Genomic DNA, 18591 nt, shown 5'->3' with positions numbered 1-18591 from the left:
CCAGGCTTCTCATTGCAGTGGCTTCTCTTGTTGCGGAGAACGGGCTCTAGGCACGTGGGCTTCAGTAGTTGTGGCTCGCGGGCTCTAGAGCGCAGGCTCAGTAGTTGTGGCTCACGGACTTGGCTGCTCCGCGGCATGTGGGATCTTCCCAGACCAGGGCTCAAACCCGTGTCCCCTGCATTGGCAGGTGGATTCCTAACCACTGCACCACCAGGGAAGTCCCCTATGTAACTTGTTTTGAAACACATCCAAAAAATAAGATAGACAGATGTGATAAACATAATAAGTGCTAACCATAGAATCTAGGTGGTGGATATATTGGTTTTCACATACAATTTCAACTTTTCTAGATGTTTGAGAATTTTTATAATAAAATGTTGAAAAAAAACCTGTCTACATTCAGACATTGTTGAAACACATGCCCTTTTTGTTTCTTTTCTGACCTAATTGGGAGCCTAACTAAGCTGTCTCCCCAAACCCTCCCACTGTAGCCGTCCTCCAGGATGGCTCCCAAAGACCCCTGCCTCCTGCATTCACATGCATGTGAAGCGGCCTCCCACACTGTACTGGGGCTGCTCTCCACGACCAGTAGTATACGGCAGAAGTGATGGTGGATCACTTCCCAGCTTAGGTTAGAAGAGACTGCAGCTTCCAGCTTGCATCTCAGCACTCTCTCAGATGGCTCGTCCTGGGGGAACACGTAAATCCCCCAGGGATCTGGTTAAAATGCACACTCTGATTCAGCAGGTCTGGGGCAGAGCCTGAGATACGGCATTTCCAACAAGCTCCTAGGTGATGCGTATGCTGCTAGTGTAGGAATCAAACTGCAGTGCTGAAGTATAGCTAACAAGGTAAGAAAAGAAAGAACACGGGAGAGGTTCTCCGTTTTTTCCCCTGCCATATTTAAATAGGTTAATATAAAGTCAAGCCTTTGTAGTGGTTCAGTGCAACATCATCTCAATACATTCAATTCTGCCGAGCAGTGCTTCTCAACATGAACGTGCATATGAATCACCTGAGGATCTCATTAAACTGCAGCAGCAGCAAGTCTGGAGCAGGAGAGATTTTGCATTTCTAACAAACCCCCAAGCGACACTGAAGCTTCTGGTCCACGGCCCACACTTTTTAAGGAGTAAGGTTTTATTTATTTTTTTAATATTTATTTATTTGGATGTGCCAGGTCTTAGTTGCAGCAAGCGGGATCTTTTAGTTGCGGCACGTGGGATCTAGTTCCCTGACCAGGGACTGAACCCGGGTCCCCTGCATTGGGAGCGTGGAGTCTTAGCCCTGGACCACCAGGGAGTTCCGAGAGTAAGGTTTTAAAAGCCTGCTATACCTTTTTTTTTAAGTCTGACATGTTTGATTATATAAATATGTAAAATTTACATGGCAAAAACCACAATAAAGTCAAAAGATAAACAACGAATTTAGAAAAACAATTTGCAACACACGTGCCAACATGTTTATCTTTTTTATTAGTTTCCTACTGCTGCATAAGAAATTATCATCCAGGGACTTCCCTGGTGGTCCAGTGGCTAAGACTCTGCGCTCCCAATGCAGGGGGCCGGATTTCAATCCCTTGTCAGGGAATGAGATCCCACATGCCGCAACTAAGAGTTCGCATGCCTCAACTAAAGATCCCACGTGCTGCAACTAAGACCCAATGCAGCCAAATAAATAAATAAATAAATATTTAAAATTTTAAAAACCCTATCATCCAATACTTTTCAAGTTTCAGAAACGTCAACCTGAAAGACAGACTCTTGAAATGGTTTACAAATGCCAATTACACATTCCAGCTTTAAGCCCAGTCCCTCCAGCACCGTCACCCACCCTGTGTGCACACCTGTACTCCACCAATACCTGACAACTCCCTGCACAATGTGAAGATCTTTACTTCTCTAACCTTAACCTGAAAACACACTTCTGTTCTGATAACATAGCAAGCCCGGGCAGTCGTCAGTTCAGCAGTCCTTCCTTTTTCCCTTCAAGTGAGCCTCGGTCTAGTTTGCCTACCTATAGGCTAAGCATTTCATCTTTCTACTCTGTCATGGGACTGAAGTCCCACGGCTACTTATTCCAGATTTAGATAGAAATTATGGACCTTTCTTCACAATTAACCTCTCACTACATGTTTTTATTCATACAATTTTTTAAAGATATACCATAAAACCCACCCTTTTAAAGTGTACAATTCAATGGTTTTTAGTATATTCAGAGTTGTGCAATCATCATCACTAATTCCAGAATATTTTCATCTTCCCCAAAGGAAACCCCATACCTTTTCTCTATCCTCCCCAATGTCCCCAGGCCCCCAGCCCCTGGCAATGACAAATCTTTGTCTCTACAGATTTGCCTATTCTGGACACTTCATATAAATGGAATCATACAATATTTGGTCTTTGTGACTGTCTTCGTTCATGTAGCGTATTTTCAAGGTGTATCCATTTGTAAAATGTCTCAGTACTTCATTCCCTTCTATGGCTAAATAATTTCATTGTATGAATATACCATATTTTATCAGTTTTTCAGTTGATGAGCATTTGGGATATTTCCCTTTTTGGCTATGATGAATAACGCTGCTATGAACATGCGTGTGCATGTTTTTATGTGGATGTGTTTTCAGTTCTCTTGGGTGTATATCTAGGAGCAGACTTGCTGAGTAATATCCTAGCAGTATGCTTAACGTTTTGAGCAACTGCCAAAACCATTGAACCATTTTACATTCCCACCAGCAATGTTTAGAAATTTTCAACCAATGAGGATGTTATAATTCCTGAAGCAAAGGAGACGTATGCCCCCACCGTATAACGATAATTCTCTACGAAGAATATTGCATTAACAATACAGAAGTATATTTCCGGCACGACGACACAGAATAAAATGTTAGAGGTCCGAATATACTGAGTGAGTTAACCTTTCACAGCCAACAGTTCTTTCATCGTAAAATAGGAACGCTGTGATGACATTTACGTTGCAGTCACCGTTAAGATGAAATAAAACAATCCACGTAAAGGTGCTTTCCTACACTGATTATCCGTAATCCAATGCGGGGCAAAGCTTTAGGGGCAAAGGGCTAAATGCCCAGTTCCCTCCCCTTCCCTCATGTTCCTTCCCAGCGGGAGGGGTCGCTGAGTGACGGAGGAGGCTGCAGCCACCTCCCTCCTCGGGGAGAGCCGAACTGACGAGCCACGCAGGAAAAATTGTTAGGACTCGAAAAGCAAGAGCCGGGCCACGCCAGCCCAACCTCGTCCCCAGGCGAGAGATTCGCAGCCTGCTACTCAGCTTCGCAGGTCAGCGCAGGATCTTTTTTCCTCCTTTCATGGTAAGACATTTATTATGGTTGAAGCAGAAGACGAGGGGCAAAGGGAACACAAGCAAACCACCCCCCCACCCGCGATCCTAGTCTCTGTCTCTCCAAAGCCCCCCTAAGGAAAACACAGGAAACCCGATTCATTACGAACTCTTGGAGGTGGATCAATCCCAATGTCCCTCACCCCCAAAGACTACCCTGTCGGACGCCCCTGGGACAGATGGCGCAAAGCTTACCTGGTGGCCTCCTCCAGCCCGACCCGGCTCCGACCAGGCGCCTCCAGAGGGGTAGTAGCCATCGCCTCCTCCGCCTTCTCCCAGCCAGGTGGTCTCAGCCGGGCCGCCCCCGCGCACTCGCCAGGAAATAGGAGGCTGGGGGGGTTCGGGGCGGGGAGGATATATGGGCGGAGGTGGGTGTACGGGCACATCTCCAGCCCCAGGCCCGTAGTAGCGCCCATAAGACGGACCGTCACTGGGGCCGTAGCCCGAGCGCCTCAAGGCCGACATGGGCTCCACTGCCCCCGGGCACTTCCCGCCCCCCAAGGCCGGCCCATTGCGCAGGCGCCTGCGGGGGAGCGCGACTGGACAGCAGGGAAGGAGGGGTCGGCAGGCAACAGCCAATCCCAGGCCGGGTCCCGCCCCCTTAGCTTCCGCGTCCTGAGAGTGGAAAGACGGAGGTCCGTGACTCTGGGGTCTGGGAAGCAGGAAAACGAGGGGCGGCACCGTGTTCCTTTGAAAGGGAGAACACATTTCCCCACTGTCTATCCAATCTAGATTCCTCTTCCCCTCTGATCAAGGATGCGGCAAGCGTATCCCAGGACCGCGCTACGGCCCCGCCTCTTCTTGAGGACGGGCACGTGATGCCGGAAGTGGGTGGGGGTAATATGGTGGCGTTTCCGGCAGGCCCCGGCTGCTGAAAGCCGGGGCAGGGGAGTTGGTCCGGGTCCGGGTTCCTGTCCCGGTCCCGCCGAGGCGGCGACTGCGATAGGAGGAAGGACGTGTTGGACGCGCTGGCCCACCGCCACTATACATTGCAGCCTTATCTCAACTCAAAATGAACTATATGCCCGGCACCGCCAGCCTCATCGAGGACATCGACAGTGAGTAGTTCATCTCCACCGAGTGAAGTCTGGGGTGAGACCCTTCTTCCCAGGAGGGTGCCTCTTAGGAGGGAGCTCATAGAATGAGTCTGGGCCGGGGGCGGTGTGTTTTCAGTAAGGTTCTGGACGTCCGGCGTTGGCATCTTCCACAGGGTGCAGGAGCCACGGGACACACCGTTTGCCTACCTCCTAGCCTGCTCCCTGTATCCTGTCTCTCGCAGCCTTCACCGGCCCCCGGGCAAGCTGTAGAATTCACTTCTGCTTTTCAGGGATGCGGCTGCTGAGGCCCAAGAGTGAAAGTTGCCGCCTCCCCGGTGCATCATCTCCCACCTGCGGCATTTCGAAGTACCAGGTGGTTACTGGTGGATGAATGAGAATTCTTAGAGAAGGGATTCTTCAAGAAACGAAAAGAGTAATGCAACAGCAGTTGGACTTAATTAGCACTAAACATAGGATTTATGCTGTGTGGCCGTTTGCAATCTTCTTTTACCGTTGAGGGTATTTAGACTTTAGGGTTGTGGTAATGGAGACCACCGCCCGACCAGGTATTGCCTTTTCCAGAAAGACTGAGTCACTTCAAACTTACCTTTTTCTTCTGTTAGACAGTTTTCTCTCGCATTTATTAAGACCTCCCTTATTCTTAGTCACTGTCCTGAAGAGGAACTCACTTCTGTACAGTTGTCTTTCCTTTTTCCAAACTCTCATCTGTGAATTATTCCTTAAACATTTTTTTAAAGTTGTCTCAGTCGTGTGATCTGTCTCATTAACTTGTAATTGCTGCAAAACGGTTTACACACAGTTCCAAACAAGTTACAGGAATCTCTACAGTTACTATGTATGTAAATTAGAGTGAGTTTATGATTAAATTCTCTTCCTGTCGTTTGAAATCACTTTTTAGATCCAAATTAGTGATTTTGCTATTGAAGGGAAATGTAGGTTGGACCAAAGTCATCTATGAATAACCACTGTACAAGCCTGTCTGTAATGGGTGATGAAATCTTCAATCTTAGTTGTCTGAGGATGCCCTTTTGCCCTCACCTCTCTTGTTATGTATCTGAATTATGTGAGGCTCCTAACACATCCTGCCATCCTACTAAAAATAATTGCTTTTCTCAAGCCTCTAACCCCTTTTTTGCAGATTCCAAGTTCCTCCTTTACTGAAAGATTTGAAACCATTTCATATGCGCCCTTCACTGTGACATTCGCTCTGCTCTCCTCAGTCTTTCTGTATTTTCACCCAGCCTCTCATTTGAATAGGAAGTATTCCTCCCTTTCAGTTTGTGTCTTCTCTTTCCTCCCACTGCTTCTGGAACCTTCTTCCATTAATATCCTGTTGCTCTCATATCCTCTCTCGCTCCCCCTCTGAATCCTCTCCTTCATGTATGTTCTTGTCTGTCGAATTTTTTCTCAGTTGTGTTTCACCATCAAATTCCCATCCTTTTTTTCACATCTTTACCCCCAAACCTCTTGAGTAATCTCCCATTTTAACTCTACTTCCTGACCACCTGCAATAGACCACCTACCTCTATTACCCCTGCAATCTGATTTCTTTCGTCAACACACTACTGAAACTGCAGTCTGAAAGACATCTTCTGATGCACTCCTCCGAGTTCTTCCCTCTCCTCTGCAACACTGTGATACCGTTACCACAGGATTCTTCATTTTCTTGATTTCTCCAACACTGGTACTTGATTTTCTTACCTCTGCAACTGTTATTGTTCCCTAAAATAAATGGACACTTAGGTCCCGTCTTTGGCTTGCTTCTTTCTTTAAATCGCTAGGAGGGCTCCTGGACTTTATTATATCACCTCTTTGTGGACTTATCCAAAAACTGCTGTGATCCTGACTTCTTTGGCCAGTCTTACATCTCCAGTTGCCAGTTGACATTTCTACATCGGTGTCCTGATACCACTTCAGAATCACTACAGCTAATCACCTTCCACTGAGCTTGCTTCTTTTACTCCCAGCTCTTGGTAAATGGTCCTCCCTGACATGATGACTCAGAATTCCTACATCTTCTTTAACTCATCTCTTCAGCACCCGACTCTCTCACACATACCCACATATACAAACACACTTGGCTGACAAATCCCATCCCTTATAACTGCAGTGTCTTGGTCCTCCCATCCCGTCCCTTCCCATCTCTCCCCTGGTTCAGGTCTCTTCTTCATGTCTCAGACTCTGGGTCTAGCCTCAAAACTGTTCTCTCTTTTCTGCCAGTTTAATCTTCAGAGTTTTCTTGTTCCCTGTGAAGTCACATCCAAACTCAGCCTGCTCCCAGTACTTTTCTGACTTCATCTCCTGTTATTTCCCTTCACACCCTCAACTTTTAGCCAGACATTTGGATACATAGCTCTTTTTTCTTCTGCCTAAATTACAGATTTCCCTCCTCTTCCCCTTCCCTGTCACTCTTCCTATGGCCAAAAATGTCCAACTCAGATACCTTCTCCAGCTAGATATAGTTTCTCTCAGTCTCATATAATTAAGATTTGCTCTCTTGTGGTACTTAATTATAGCCCCAAAAAGCCTATAAGTTCCTTCAGGAAAGAATCACTGTCTTGTTCCTCTGTTCTGCATCTAGAAAGTACTTTATCCATGGCATTAAAGAACAAATGAATGACTTTGGCTACCTATTCTAGTGACTGGCTTACTATCATTCTTCAGTGTCAGCTCAAAGTCACCTCTTCAGAGAGGTTTTCCCTAGCCACCCTCTCTTCTGTAGCTTCTTCCCCTCTTTTTCTCGTCCTGCTATCTTGTTTATTATTCTGCTAGACTAATCACTATAGGGCATTTTTAAAAATTGGTTTGACTTTCTCCATCAGGAATATAAGTTCATAAGGTTGGTGACTCTGCATGTTATTCTGTACTGCAGCGGTCCCTAACCTTTTTGGCGCCAGGGACCAGTTTCATGGAAGACAGTTTTTCCACGGACCGGGGTGGTGGGGCGGGGCGGGGGATGGCTCAGGCAGCAATGCGACTGATGGGGAGCGGCAGATGAAGCTTCGCTCACTCGCCCACCTCTCACCTCCTGCTGTGCGGCCCGGTTCCTAACAGGCCTCGGACACCAGTCCGCAGCCCAGGGGCTGGGGACCCCTGCTCTACTCTATATCTAGGCCCTAGAACAGCACATAGCTTTCCATAAATTTTATTGAATTTTTGCTCTAGTTTTATTATCAGTATCCTCATTCTACATGTCTGAGGTATTTTTTTATTTAAAACCTTCCCTGATTCCAGAGTGTGAAATAGAAGCTCTCCATCTCAGTTGAGGGGAAAATAATTCTTGAATTAAGATCATAAAGATCACCTAGATTCAGTTTCCAAATTTGCAGGTATAGAAACTGACATGACACTGAGAGGGTTTAACTGTCAAGCATCAGCATCTAGAACCGGTCGGTCAGGCCCCCGACTACATGCCCAGTCCTTCCCCACTCTGCCGCCCGCTCAGATTCTTTCATCACCGGTCTTCTCATCTAAACACCGGGCTGCCGGCTCATCCCTCTAATTCCTCAGTGAACTCTGCCTTAAATACACTGGAAGAGGAAGTGGTAGAGCTTAATTTGCTATGAGCTTTGTTTTTGTTGTTACCCTGCAAACTCACAGGCTAACGGACTTCTCATTGCAGTGGCTTCTCTTGTTGCAGAGCACGAGCTGTAGGTGCGCGGGCTTCAGTAGTTGTGGCTCATGGGCTGTAGAGCGCAGGCTCAGTAGTTGTGGCGCACGGGCTTAGTTGCTCCGTGGCATGTGGGATCTTCCTGGACCAGGGCTAGAACCCTTGTCCCCTGCATTGGCAGGCGGATTCTTAACCACTGTGCCACCAGGGAAGTCCCAACAGTTCATTTTTTAAAGATCTTTTTTCCTCTCCCCAGAAAAGCACTTGGTCCTGCTTCGAGATGGAAGGACGCTTATAGGCTTTTTAAGAAGCATTGATCAATTTGGTACGTATTAGTCACGGACTTCTCCTGTACTCTGGATAATAAGAGCTGCCCATTGTATTTTTGTGTTGTTTCATATCGAAGTTTATTTGTCTGCAACTTTTTTCACGTGTCTGGCATAATGGAATATTGGTTTGAATCATTACATCATTGTTTTCTAAATTACAATTAGGTGGTTCAAAAGCTTGTGTTTACAAGCTTGTATTTCTAAAACTGGTTTTCACTAGAACATGCGCTGAGTGTTTTGGACTATTTTTTATTTTCCCCATTAGAGGGAGCCAGATGATAGAAATAAACTCAGTCCACTGAAAAAGCTGCTCATTTGTACATTGGCTTGGGTGCGACTACTCTTCAAAGCAGTTCCTGCCCTGAAGGTAATCCCTCCCTGTCCAATGAAAAGTGGGTCAGAGGCCTTTGCTGAAGCTTTTTAGGGACCCCCCAACATTAAGCTTAGGATTTTATACCTTGGGATACATTAGACTCCAGGTCTTGGTCTTGGTTTTGCCTCCTGCATTTTTCTAAAGAGACCTTATATTTGCTTCTGTCTTATGGAACTCCTCAGTTCATATCAGCATTTGCTGGACATCTGCTTAGGTCAGTGGCTTTGGGCCTGAGGAAAAACAACATAATTGAAACACATGTAAGAATTATAGACGATAAGAGCATAGACACTGCGTTTCTTCACGTAAGACAAACAGCACCAATTGAAAGAGGAAAAGGAATTATTCTTCACAGATTGTGGTTCTAAACCTTAAGTCAAATTCATCAGACTACATGAGGGAAAAGTGGTAAATAGTGACTTTACTCTCTCAGATTACCAGATTATGGTTATCTGACAAAGGGAAAAAATAGGTTACCGTTATATCATAATCCATGAATACCTACATTGGGTTAAATGAATAATGAATCCTAAGTACTGAAACAAAGTTAAATCTTTGGTAAATCATCACACAACACAGAAAAACGGTTTCCTTCCAAAAAACCCCAGAGTTTTACTTTCTGCAGTTGTTTGGGCTTTAGAGTTTTCCAAGTGCCCCATCATTTATATTTTCTTATAGCCATGTTGATATTAGCAACTAACTCATAAGGAATTTAATTTTCTTCATTTATTTCCACCGTCCTCCTTATTAGTGCAACATAATCCCAAATACTCTCTCAGTTTGCAGTTGTTTAAAAGTCTCCTGAGTGGTTTGTCTCAATGTAAGAGTAAGAGATTGTTTGAAATTTTAGCTTTTTCCAGAAGTAGAAAGTTTGAAAATCATGTTCAGCTAAATCTTTTCTACTCAAAATAACTGATTAATTGAGTAATGGACCTTTACCTATAAAGTAATTTGAACTAAATATCTTTGTTTCTTCCCTGTACACTTATAGCTAACTTAGTGCTACATCAGACTGTGGAGCGTATTCATGTGGGCAAAAAATACGGTGATATTCCTCGAGGGATTTTTGTGGTCAGAGGAGAAAATGTGGTCCTACTAGGAGAAATAGTAAGTGAAAACTGTTAAGCTGCTATGGCTCTTGATAATCATGCCAGTTAGGTTTCTTTTTTGTCTTTTCAAGAAGGAAAAAATATATTTTCCACTTTCACCCAGCTTCTCAAGGAAACCACCCAATTAGCTTAGGAAAGCTACATTGTAAAAGGAAAGCTACAGAGAACAGTTAACTTTGTTTCAATGCCTCCTAGCATTTTAAAGGTTTTGATCCCATTAGCAGCAAAATACCATTGATTTTTACCTGATACCATAAAAAATACTGTCCTACATGGGAATTCCCTGGCAGTCCAGTCCAGTCCAGATAGTACTCCCTATCTCACTGCCAAGGGCCCGGGTTCAATCCCTGGTCAGGGAACTAAGATCCCACAAGCCGCATGGAGCAGCCATAGATATATATATATACGTAAATACTGTCCCACACAAATGTGTTCGTTAGTATGTTGTTATTGTATCTCTAATAGCAGAAAATTGAAGCTTGATACCTAACAGGAGAAGAATAATTCAATGAAATGTGGCTTGTTAACACTGGAATATTCTGCAGTCATTTAAACAATTGGTTACAAATGGTTTTTCATGACATAAAGGTAATTAGCGGTGTTTGGGGGAAAGACACACTGCATATACAATGCGATATCTATGTTTTTTAAAGGGGGGAAGGGGAAAGAATGGCTGCAGAAGAAGCCTTTCTGTTAACTTTCCAAGGATGGGCTCAACTTCACTTGGATCCTTAGCTCCCAGCCAAGGCGGAGAGGTACCTGTTACGTGTGTCAGGAAAGCCAGCTGGCAGGTGAAAAGTTAGATCAGATCCTCTAGAGTGGTGTCACTGTAGGTCTATATGTGTATGTGTGTGAACTATTAGAAAACTGTTCCCCCAAAATATATATTAGAAGTACTCAGACATTTTTAAAGAAAGTAAAACTTGATTTCACATTTTACGTGAGACATTTACTTTAAAAGAAAAGTACTTTATTTAATACCTTTGACTTGATCCTCATGCTTCTGATTATTGGGTTTTCCAGGAAAATCAAACCTTGGCGTTTGCTTGATTTTATCTTTAAAGTTTTCAGTAAAGTTTCCCAATCCCTAGCCACGTCTTAAATCACGTTTACAGAAGTCTTTGGAGTGAAGTAGTTTGGTCCGTAGCTATTTTTAACGGTAGACCATTTGAGAAAGTAAGGAGGTACATTTGCCAGGGTCATGCTCGTTCAGAGACCTCATGTCGGAAACAGCTAGAAACAACTAATCAATACTGTGCAAGTATTGCTATGAAATAACTTTTTCTAATTTTAAAAATATTGTTGTGGTTGATATTTTTGGTTTCAGTGTATGTTTAAGCAGCGGAAATTGTCACCTCTTTGTTTTAAAGAGGAAATTATTACTTTGCTGTCGGGGGAAAGATTTAAGTTAAAATATCCACGCATACTGTGCTTCAGTTGTATAGTAGTAAACACCACATCCATGCTTTCTGTGCCAGTTACATTGGCACAAACATGCCCCTGTGTAGATGTATGTGAAGAGACGTGAACTTGTGTTTATTCATGAAGATTCATTGTTTCCTGGGAGCCCTTTTGTGGAGAAAAGTGCTCTTTTTTTTGTATGTTATGGTTTGGATGCTGCAGAATTCTTACGATGGTTCCACTAAAGAAATATGGTTCAGGAATGCTTACACAGTTCTATGAACCGGTAGTCAGTTTGAAGACATCATGAGCCAATTCTAGGAAAACTCAAACCTAGAAGCCATTTGGATTCTGTAAACATGCAGTTGTTTGCAGAGTCCCTGGATTCTACCTCAAGGATGATGAGACACACGGCCTTAAGTAATAAGCTGATTGTTAGGAAACAGCATTACCATAACCACATGCACAGCTCAGCACATAACGCTGAAAAGCCCAAGAGGCAGTACACTAAGCCAAGAACGTTATCTTCCCTCCTGCTGCCCGTGGGTTGTGAGGGAAGATGACACTTGATAATATATATTTTGCTGGATGCAGTTAACTTTTGACCCAGGGCAGGGCTTGCTTATGTAATTTATGTGGCTTTCATTCTAACCTTTCTGGTGAGAGTCCTCCATCTGCTGTGTCACTGCCTGCGGGTTCCGAGGCCTTAGCAGCACCTGAAGATAAGTATCCAGTGGTCGGCTGGAACGTCTGGAGAGTTTGTGTATGTGTTGATGCCTTCCCAGAATTTTATAATTAAAAGAGAGGAGGATGAGAAAGAAGAATGCCCTGTCGGTATAGGCTTTCCATGTTACTAAAACACAGAGTGACACCTGTATACTCATCTTAAGGAGAGAGAACTGAGTCTGTAGGTAGATCATTTTATAGCAAGGTTCTGCATTATAAAATTGGTTATCAAATGTTTAGAAGGTGTTCAAAAATAAAAATATTAAGCATATTATGCCATATTAAGTGGGAAAAGTAGCCAATATTTGCGAGAAATATATTGGGGCCAAAATGGTTTAGTAACCTAACTGGTCTGCTGAGGTTTTCTCTAGAAGACTTGTTGCCATGGAGGGGAAAGAAGTCCTGTGTTATAATGTAACAACTCCTGGGTAATGCGACAGAGGGACAGTGTATTGCCTTTGGCTCAGGATGGAGCCAGGGTCCGGGGGGGAGGGGGGGGTCGGGGTGGGAGGTGGTGGTGCTACTTTGAATCAATGTTCTCTACCTTCTTACTGAGCACAAACCCCCAGAAATTAGCTGACTTTGATCATGTATAAATACAAAATTTATTTTAAGCCATCTTGACCTCAGTACCGTCTCTCTTGGATTCCCTGGGGTTGGGGAAATAGCTGTAAGCAGCCCTAATCTTTTTTTTTTTTTTTAAAGAGAAGGAGTACTTGTCTCATGTAGGACTTTACTTTGGATACACTAAAGCTTTGTTATACATGCCGATACTGATCCCTGTTAAACCACACTCACGTGTTCTATAGGAGCATTGCCAGCCATTTCTTTGTAAAATTTATCTGTCCATAGGATATTTCTGCCCTATCTCAAGTACAAAAAATAACCCAAGCCGGATATAGGAATCCATTTAGGAACCGGTTTGCCTTTAGATCTATGATGTTTTCTATTCTTGGTCATCAGGTGAAGTTTTCCAAACCTGCTTGTTTTGTAGGACTTAGAAAAGGAGAGTGACACACCCCTCCAGCAAGTGTCTATTGAAGAAATCCTAGAAGAACAGAGGGCAGAGCAGCAGACCAAGCTGGAGGCTGAGAAGCTGAAAGTCCAGGCCCTGCAGGACCGAGGCCTGTCCATCCCTCGAGCAGATACTCTTGATGAGTATTAAGTCTTCTGCTCAGAGGCTGCAGCTCTTGGGGAGCAGGAGCTGTCACCAAACCAAGTGACACATTTGACGAGAGACTGCAGAGCTTTGAAAAGTCATTTTTATTTGGAATTCTTTCACATATGCAACATGAAGAAATCATGCGTTTTGTTTCGTTTTTTTTAATAACAAAATCATCATTTAAAGAAACAGTGGCATGGACTCCTTTCACACGTCACTGTGGAGCCAGCAACTACTTCTTTATATTGCTCTTCTCACCCCAAATTAGTGGTTACAGGGAATATTCTTCATTTGCTTGTAAATAAAATATGAATCTCAAAATTGCAATGTTATTATTTTCCAAGTTTGAGTTGCCTTCAATGAATAGTCATTAAATTTCTGCTTTCAAAGGTATAAGCAGTCCATACACACACATGCTGGGATTTCCCTTCTGTCACAATTCCAAGCTGCTAGTTACTTACGAAGGAATATTTTCATACCAGATATCCTGCGGGTCCTCCTTTCTCCCCTTGTCGTGTTTTTTCCTGATAAGAAAAACAAGTTTTCAGGCTTGAGGAGGGCTCTTTCCATGAAGTTTTGCACTTACTGATTATAACAGAAGCTGGTGTTTGTTTGAGAAGCAGCGTCACTCCTGCTTCTGCTGTTTCTGCTTCACCAACAGCTATCCCAACTGCGTTCCCTTGAGATCCACGTAACGACTTCTCTAAATATTCTGCTAATTTCATTAGGTTTTCTAGTCCTTTAGATTGAGTCTTGAGCCTCGTATGCTGTGATCAAAAAGCACAGATAAAACGGTGTTTCAGTGACTGATATATCTCGGTTATTCTCGGCCAAGCCAAGTGATGCCCCTTTTCTGGAATGATGTTGATCACACAGGAAGCCTAAGAGGCTGTACTCTGAGGGTACAGGAGACATGGGTTAAAACCTGGGCTCTGTTCTCTCTAGCACCTTGGGCTCAAGCAAGTTACTAATCCTCCCTGATTCTCAGTTTTAACTGTAAAATTATTCCAGATACTTATTTTATAGTCTGTTGAGCAAAGACATTCTTTGCAGAGAAGATATTTATAGCCAATTCCTATGCTTGAGTTATTTTATAGTATTAAATAGACCACATTTTAAGAGCTCAGGTGTCTTTAAAACTGCCCCAAATGCAGACTTCTGAGCTATTCATCATTGGGTTGGTTTCAACGTAGCTAATTTGTGAAGAACAGTTGCACTTAATGATTTATCTAGTGTGTTTCATCTCTAACCTTACTGTTGAATAGCTGGAATTTGTTATTAACTTCCCACACAAAGGGAAGACTTGTGGAAGAGGCGGCTAACTTTCACTACAAGAAGATGTTCTTTGAGAGTCAGCAGAATTACAGCATTCTGTAAGCGTTCTGCTTTTTTCTGAGCACCACTGTTTCAGAATTATCCGGCACCTTCAAGAGATTCGGATTCACTGTACTCGTCTTTTCAACCTCCTTCAAACAGAATTCCAAATGCAATCAAAAGAGTCATGATTTATTCTTACGTTCAAAAAAGAAGAGAGACAATTTCCATGGTAGTTCAGGAATTTCCAAGCCATAGCTGGGCTTCAGTCATTATGCGTCATAACGTATTGCCTTTAGACCTTTGTCACACAGGCAGCAGCAAAGAGTCAGAGCTGAAGGATGGAATGAGACTCGCTGCTTCCCTCCTGTTCATCCCCCTGCTGCTCAGTGCAACGGCCTGCCCTCAGCTTTGCCCAGTCCAGGCTTTCTGCAGGTACTGAAATCGTGCTTTTTTCCTGGACTACTCCTCTACTGTTACCAGGCTTCAGAATCAATCTCAGTTCTATACCTTTGTTTTGTCTTTAATAGTTTCTTCCAATAGGGGTTCCCATGAGACCACTTTCAAGGAAAACAAACAAGGAAGATCTACTGCAGCCCCCTTCCTGGCGATCTTTATTCTGATGTAACTGGGTACAGCAGTCTCTCTCTCTCTCTCTCGCAGCTGTTCTTTTCCCCTTTCCTTGGCCCTTGACCTTACGTCGCATGTTGTCGGCTGAATTTAAGGCACAGTATCTGCTCTCCTCCCCTGCTCGGATAAACTCCCAACAGGCCCTGGATACTTAGCAGAACCAGATGCCCTCATCCTGCCCATTGTGGAGGGCTGCTCAGGGATGCCACGTCAGCGTGAACCCCAGGGGTATGACACAGGTGTGATGGCTGGAGAGTGGCCTCAGTTTTGCTCACAGGAGTATGGGTGGCAGGTCAGGCAGAGTGAGGTACAGACGGCAGATGGTGCAGGCCAGCAGGCAGAGCAGATGCAGCAGGCCCTGGACGAGGCCGGAATTTCCTGTTCTCTCTGCTTAGGACATACTTGTCCCAGATAACTGCAAGAATCCTTCCCTCACGACGTGTTTTAAATAGCACACCTCCCCCCTCCCCCACCTATATCCTTGGCAGCTTTGCTTTTCACCAGAGCAAGTATCGCAGTCCAACGTAAGTTTCACTTTACTGTCTGCTCCACTCCCCCACTAGAATGTAAACCCTTAAGGACAGGATTTTTGTCATGTTCACTCCTGTAGTCCCACATCTAGGATGATACCGGGCATATATCAAGTCTCAGTACATATTTCTGGGGTTGAAGGACGGGTTGATGGACAGATGGATGGATGGGGAATGCAGTGAATTCAGGCTGGTCAGATAAGATGCTTCAGAGGCCAGTAAGGCCTCAAAGGATGAGGACGGCAGGACCCACCGAGCATCCCGGAGTGGAGCGATTAGCAGAGATCCTTACACTGAATGTGGAGATGTTCTCTTACTGCCCTCACTGGAGACCACAGCCCCCCAGGCATGAAGAGTCTGGAGATGACTGGTGTGCCAACGTCTGGAAGAGCATCCCAGGGAAACGGGGCTGCGGGTGGGGGAGGACTTGTCAGGGTTGCTGGAGGCAACAGATACTCTTCAGTCCGTGTTCCTCCCAACTGCAGTGCCCCACCTCCACCTTGCATATTACCCCTTTGGGGATAAAGAGCAGGAGACTGCTTCATGGGTGCTTGCTTTTGCCAGCGAAGCAGGTTTTGTATCTAGCTAAGTGACCCAAGACCTCCTAGCCTGAAAGAATTAGGAAACCCACCCTAGAAAATGGCATGTACCCACCTGTCCCAAAGCTCTGGGGCTGTCCACCCTGGTGAGCGCTCCCCTACCTGTGTACTCCTCCGGCTCTACCAGGGCTACATGGGAGCAGAAAATAAAATCAAGTCCTCTTCTTTTCTCATGTCTCACTTCACCGCTTTGCCTCTCTTTTTCCGCCTTCTCAACCTCCTATTTTGTACCTATTCTCCTTTAAAAAAAAAAAAAAAATTTTTTTTTTTTTTTCCCCTTAACTTCAGACATTCAGCAGCAGTTGCTGCAGGACCCAGGGGTAGAACATGGTCTCAAACGCTGCTGCTCGGGAAACGCAGAGCATTAAGCGGTGTCAGAGCACCAGCCGGCCAGCAGCTAGAACCGCAAGGAAGAGAGAGGGCCCAGTGCTGGCCGTATCCAAGGTCAGAAACCCAGATTGCCTGGGAATTCATCCCTGAGACCCAGTTTTATTGACGAATAAGTTTGCATACAGTAAAATGCACTCTTGTTAGTGTACAATTCTGTGAGTTTTAACAACTGCATATAGTTATATCACCATCATCCCTGCCCCTGTGAATTTAACTTCTCCCTCCTTCCCCAGCCCCTGGCAACCACTGATCTGTTTTCTGTCCCTACAGTTTGTGTTGGCAACTAATTCAAAATTTTCTAAAGATAGCGTGCAGGTCAAATAAAATATCTGGAAAGTTAAACTCAGCCCACCTGCCTTCAGTTTGCTCTTCTGCTTTAGGCTATTACGGAAGACAGACAGCTTTAACTGTGGCCCCTGCCAACGTCCCTGGCTCTCACCTGCTGGAAGCAGGCGGACGAGAACAAGGGAACCAGCGTAAGGGGACCGATAAGCGTGCTGAGCATCACCCCGAGACCTGTCAGGTATGAGAGGCAAACATGGGCCCCGCTTTTCAGAGAGAAGCAGGAGATTTTAAAGCGTGAAGAGCACACAGGCATAAAAAAGAATGAAATAATGCCATTTGCAGCTACATGGATGGACCTAAAGATTATCATGCTAAGTGAAGTAAGCCAGACAGAGAAAGACAAATACCATATGTATCACTTATATGTGGAATCTAAAATATGACACAAATGAACTTATCTACGCAACAGAAACAGACTCACAGACATAGAGAACAGACTTGTGGATGCCAAGGGAGAGGCGGGTGGGAGAGGGATGGAGTGGGAGTTTGGGGTTAGCAGATGCAAACTATTATACAGAGGATGGATAAACAACAAGGTCCTAATGTAGAGCACAGAGAACTATATTCAGTATCCTGTGATAAACCATAATGGAAAAGAATATGAAAAAGGATATACATATGTATGTATAACTGAGTCATTTTGCTGTACAGCAGCAACTAACACAACACTGTAAATCAACTGTACTTCAATTAAAAAAAAAAAAATGGTGAAGAGCACGGGCTGTGCGTCCCGGTTTCTTCACTTCAGAGCTTGGTCCAGCGGCACCTCTCAGCTCCTTGTCTGTAAAATGGGGATCTAATAGCACCAGCTCTTTGGGTGGTGGTAAGGAGTGAGTGAACATGTGTGAAGAGCTTAGAGCCACCCCTGGCTCAGGAGCGCTCCACGCCAGCCATTATCATCTGCTGAGTCCCCCCAGACTCATGGGATGCCTTCGGTCCCCTCACTGAGCTTACACTTAGTCTCCTCTGTACAAATAAGAATGATAACAGGGCTTCCCTGGCGGTTCAGTGGTTAAGACTCCATGCTTCCAATGCAGGGGACGTGGGTTCGATCCCTGGATGGGGAAGTTCTGCATGCCACGTGGCGCAGCCAAAAAAAAAAAAATAATGAAGAGTGATAACATAACGGCAACCAACTCAAATTGAGGAATTAAGTGCTGGGTTACATAAAATGTTCTCTGGGCTTCCCTGGTGGCGCAGTGGTTAAGAATCCGCCTGCCAATGCAGGCGACATGGGTTCGAGCCCTGGTCCGGGAAGATCCCACATGCCGCGGAGCAGCTAAGCCCGTGCGCCACAGCTACTGCGCCTGCGCTCTAGAGCTCACGTGCCACAACTACTGGAGCCCGTGCTCTGCAACAAGAGAAGCCACCGCAATGAGAAGCCCACGCACCGCAACGAAGAGTAGCCCCTGCTCGCCGCAACTAGGGAAAGCCCGCGCACAGCAACAAAGACCCAACGCAGCCAAAAATAAGTAAATAAAAATAAATTTATTCAAAAAATATATATTCTCTGAAGGGAGGTAATCCGTAATGACCTCAAGCCCAATGAGTTAAACTTGCCTTAACTTTCTGCTGCCCTCTCACAATGGCCCCTTTGGGGGAAAACACTCCACTCTTTAGATATTAAATAAGCATGTACCCTATAAGCAGGATGGAAGAGC

The 18591-nt window shown here is 44.8% G+C and overlaps 2 protein-coding genes across 6 annotated transcripts in view; one reads left to right on the top strand and one right to left on the bottom strand.

The window, feature by feature from the left end:
• Window positions 1-4062, bottom strand: part of BAG4 (BAG cochaperone 4) — a gene marked incomplete at its 5' end in the record, with an annotated part of 33452 nt that extends 29390 nt beyond the window's left edge. For 4 of the 5 annotated variants that reach the window (XR_014238983.1, XR_014238984.1, XR_014238985.1 and 1 more), the window contains one exon: window positions 3550-3908. Coding sequence is in view for 2 of the 5 variants with exons in the window: in XM_082374659.1 (XP_082230785.1) it covers window positions 3550-3819 (270 nt within the window). Of the gene's footprint in view, window positions 1-3549 lie in introns of all 5 variants that reach the window. The other variant, XM_082374660.1, reaches the window with a different exon arrangement.
• Window positions 4063-4194: 132 nt separating this feature from the next.
• LSM1 (LSM1 homolog, mRNA degradation associated) lies at window positions 4195-13443 on the top strand. The gene is made up of 4 exons (XM_082374676.1): window positions 4195-4412; window positions 8279-8347; window positions 9716-9831; window positions 12955-13443. The coding sequence occupies exons 1-4, from the start codon at window positions 4367-4369 to the stop codon at window positions 13123-13125; spliced, it is 402 nt and encodes a 133-aa protein (XP_082230802.1). The 5' UTR covers window positions 4195-4366; the 3' UTR covers window positions 13126-13443.
• The last annotated feature ends 5148 nt before the right edge of the window (window positions 13444-18591 follow it).

The sequence above is a fragment of the Balaenoptera borealis genome, assembly GCF_965194805.1.
Source record: "Balaenoptera borealis genome assembly, chromosome: 21".
Classification (NCBI taxonomy): domain Eukaryota; kingdom Metazoa; phylum Chordata; class Mammalia; order Artiodactyla; family Balaenopteridae; genus Balaenoptera; species Balaenoptera borealis.
The sequence above is the reverse complement of the archived record's forward strand: the minus strand, read 5'-3'. Positions and strand labels throughout refer to the sequence as shown.

Bases quoted from the DNA above. Each gene is read 5' to 3' on its own strand.
- LSM1 (XM_082374676.1), top strand. From the start codon at position 4,367: ATGAACTATATGCCCGGCACCGCCAGCCTCATCGAGGACATCGACA. The intron at 4,413-8,278 runs GTGAGTAGTTCA...TCCTCTCCCCAG, and splicing joins CCTCATCGAGGACATCGACA to AAAAGCACTTGGTCCTGCTT. The intron at 9,832-12,954 runs GTAAGTGAAAAC...CTTGTTTTGTAG, and splicing joins TGGTCCTACTAGGAGAAATA to GACTTAGAAAAGGAGAGTGA.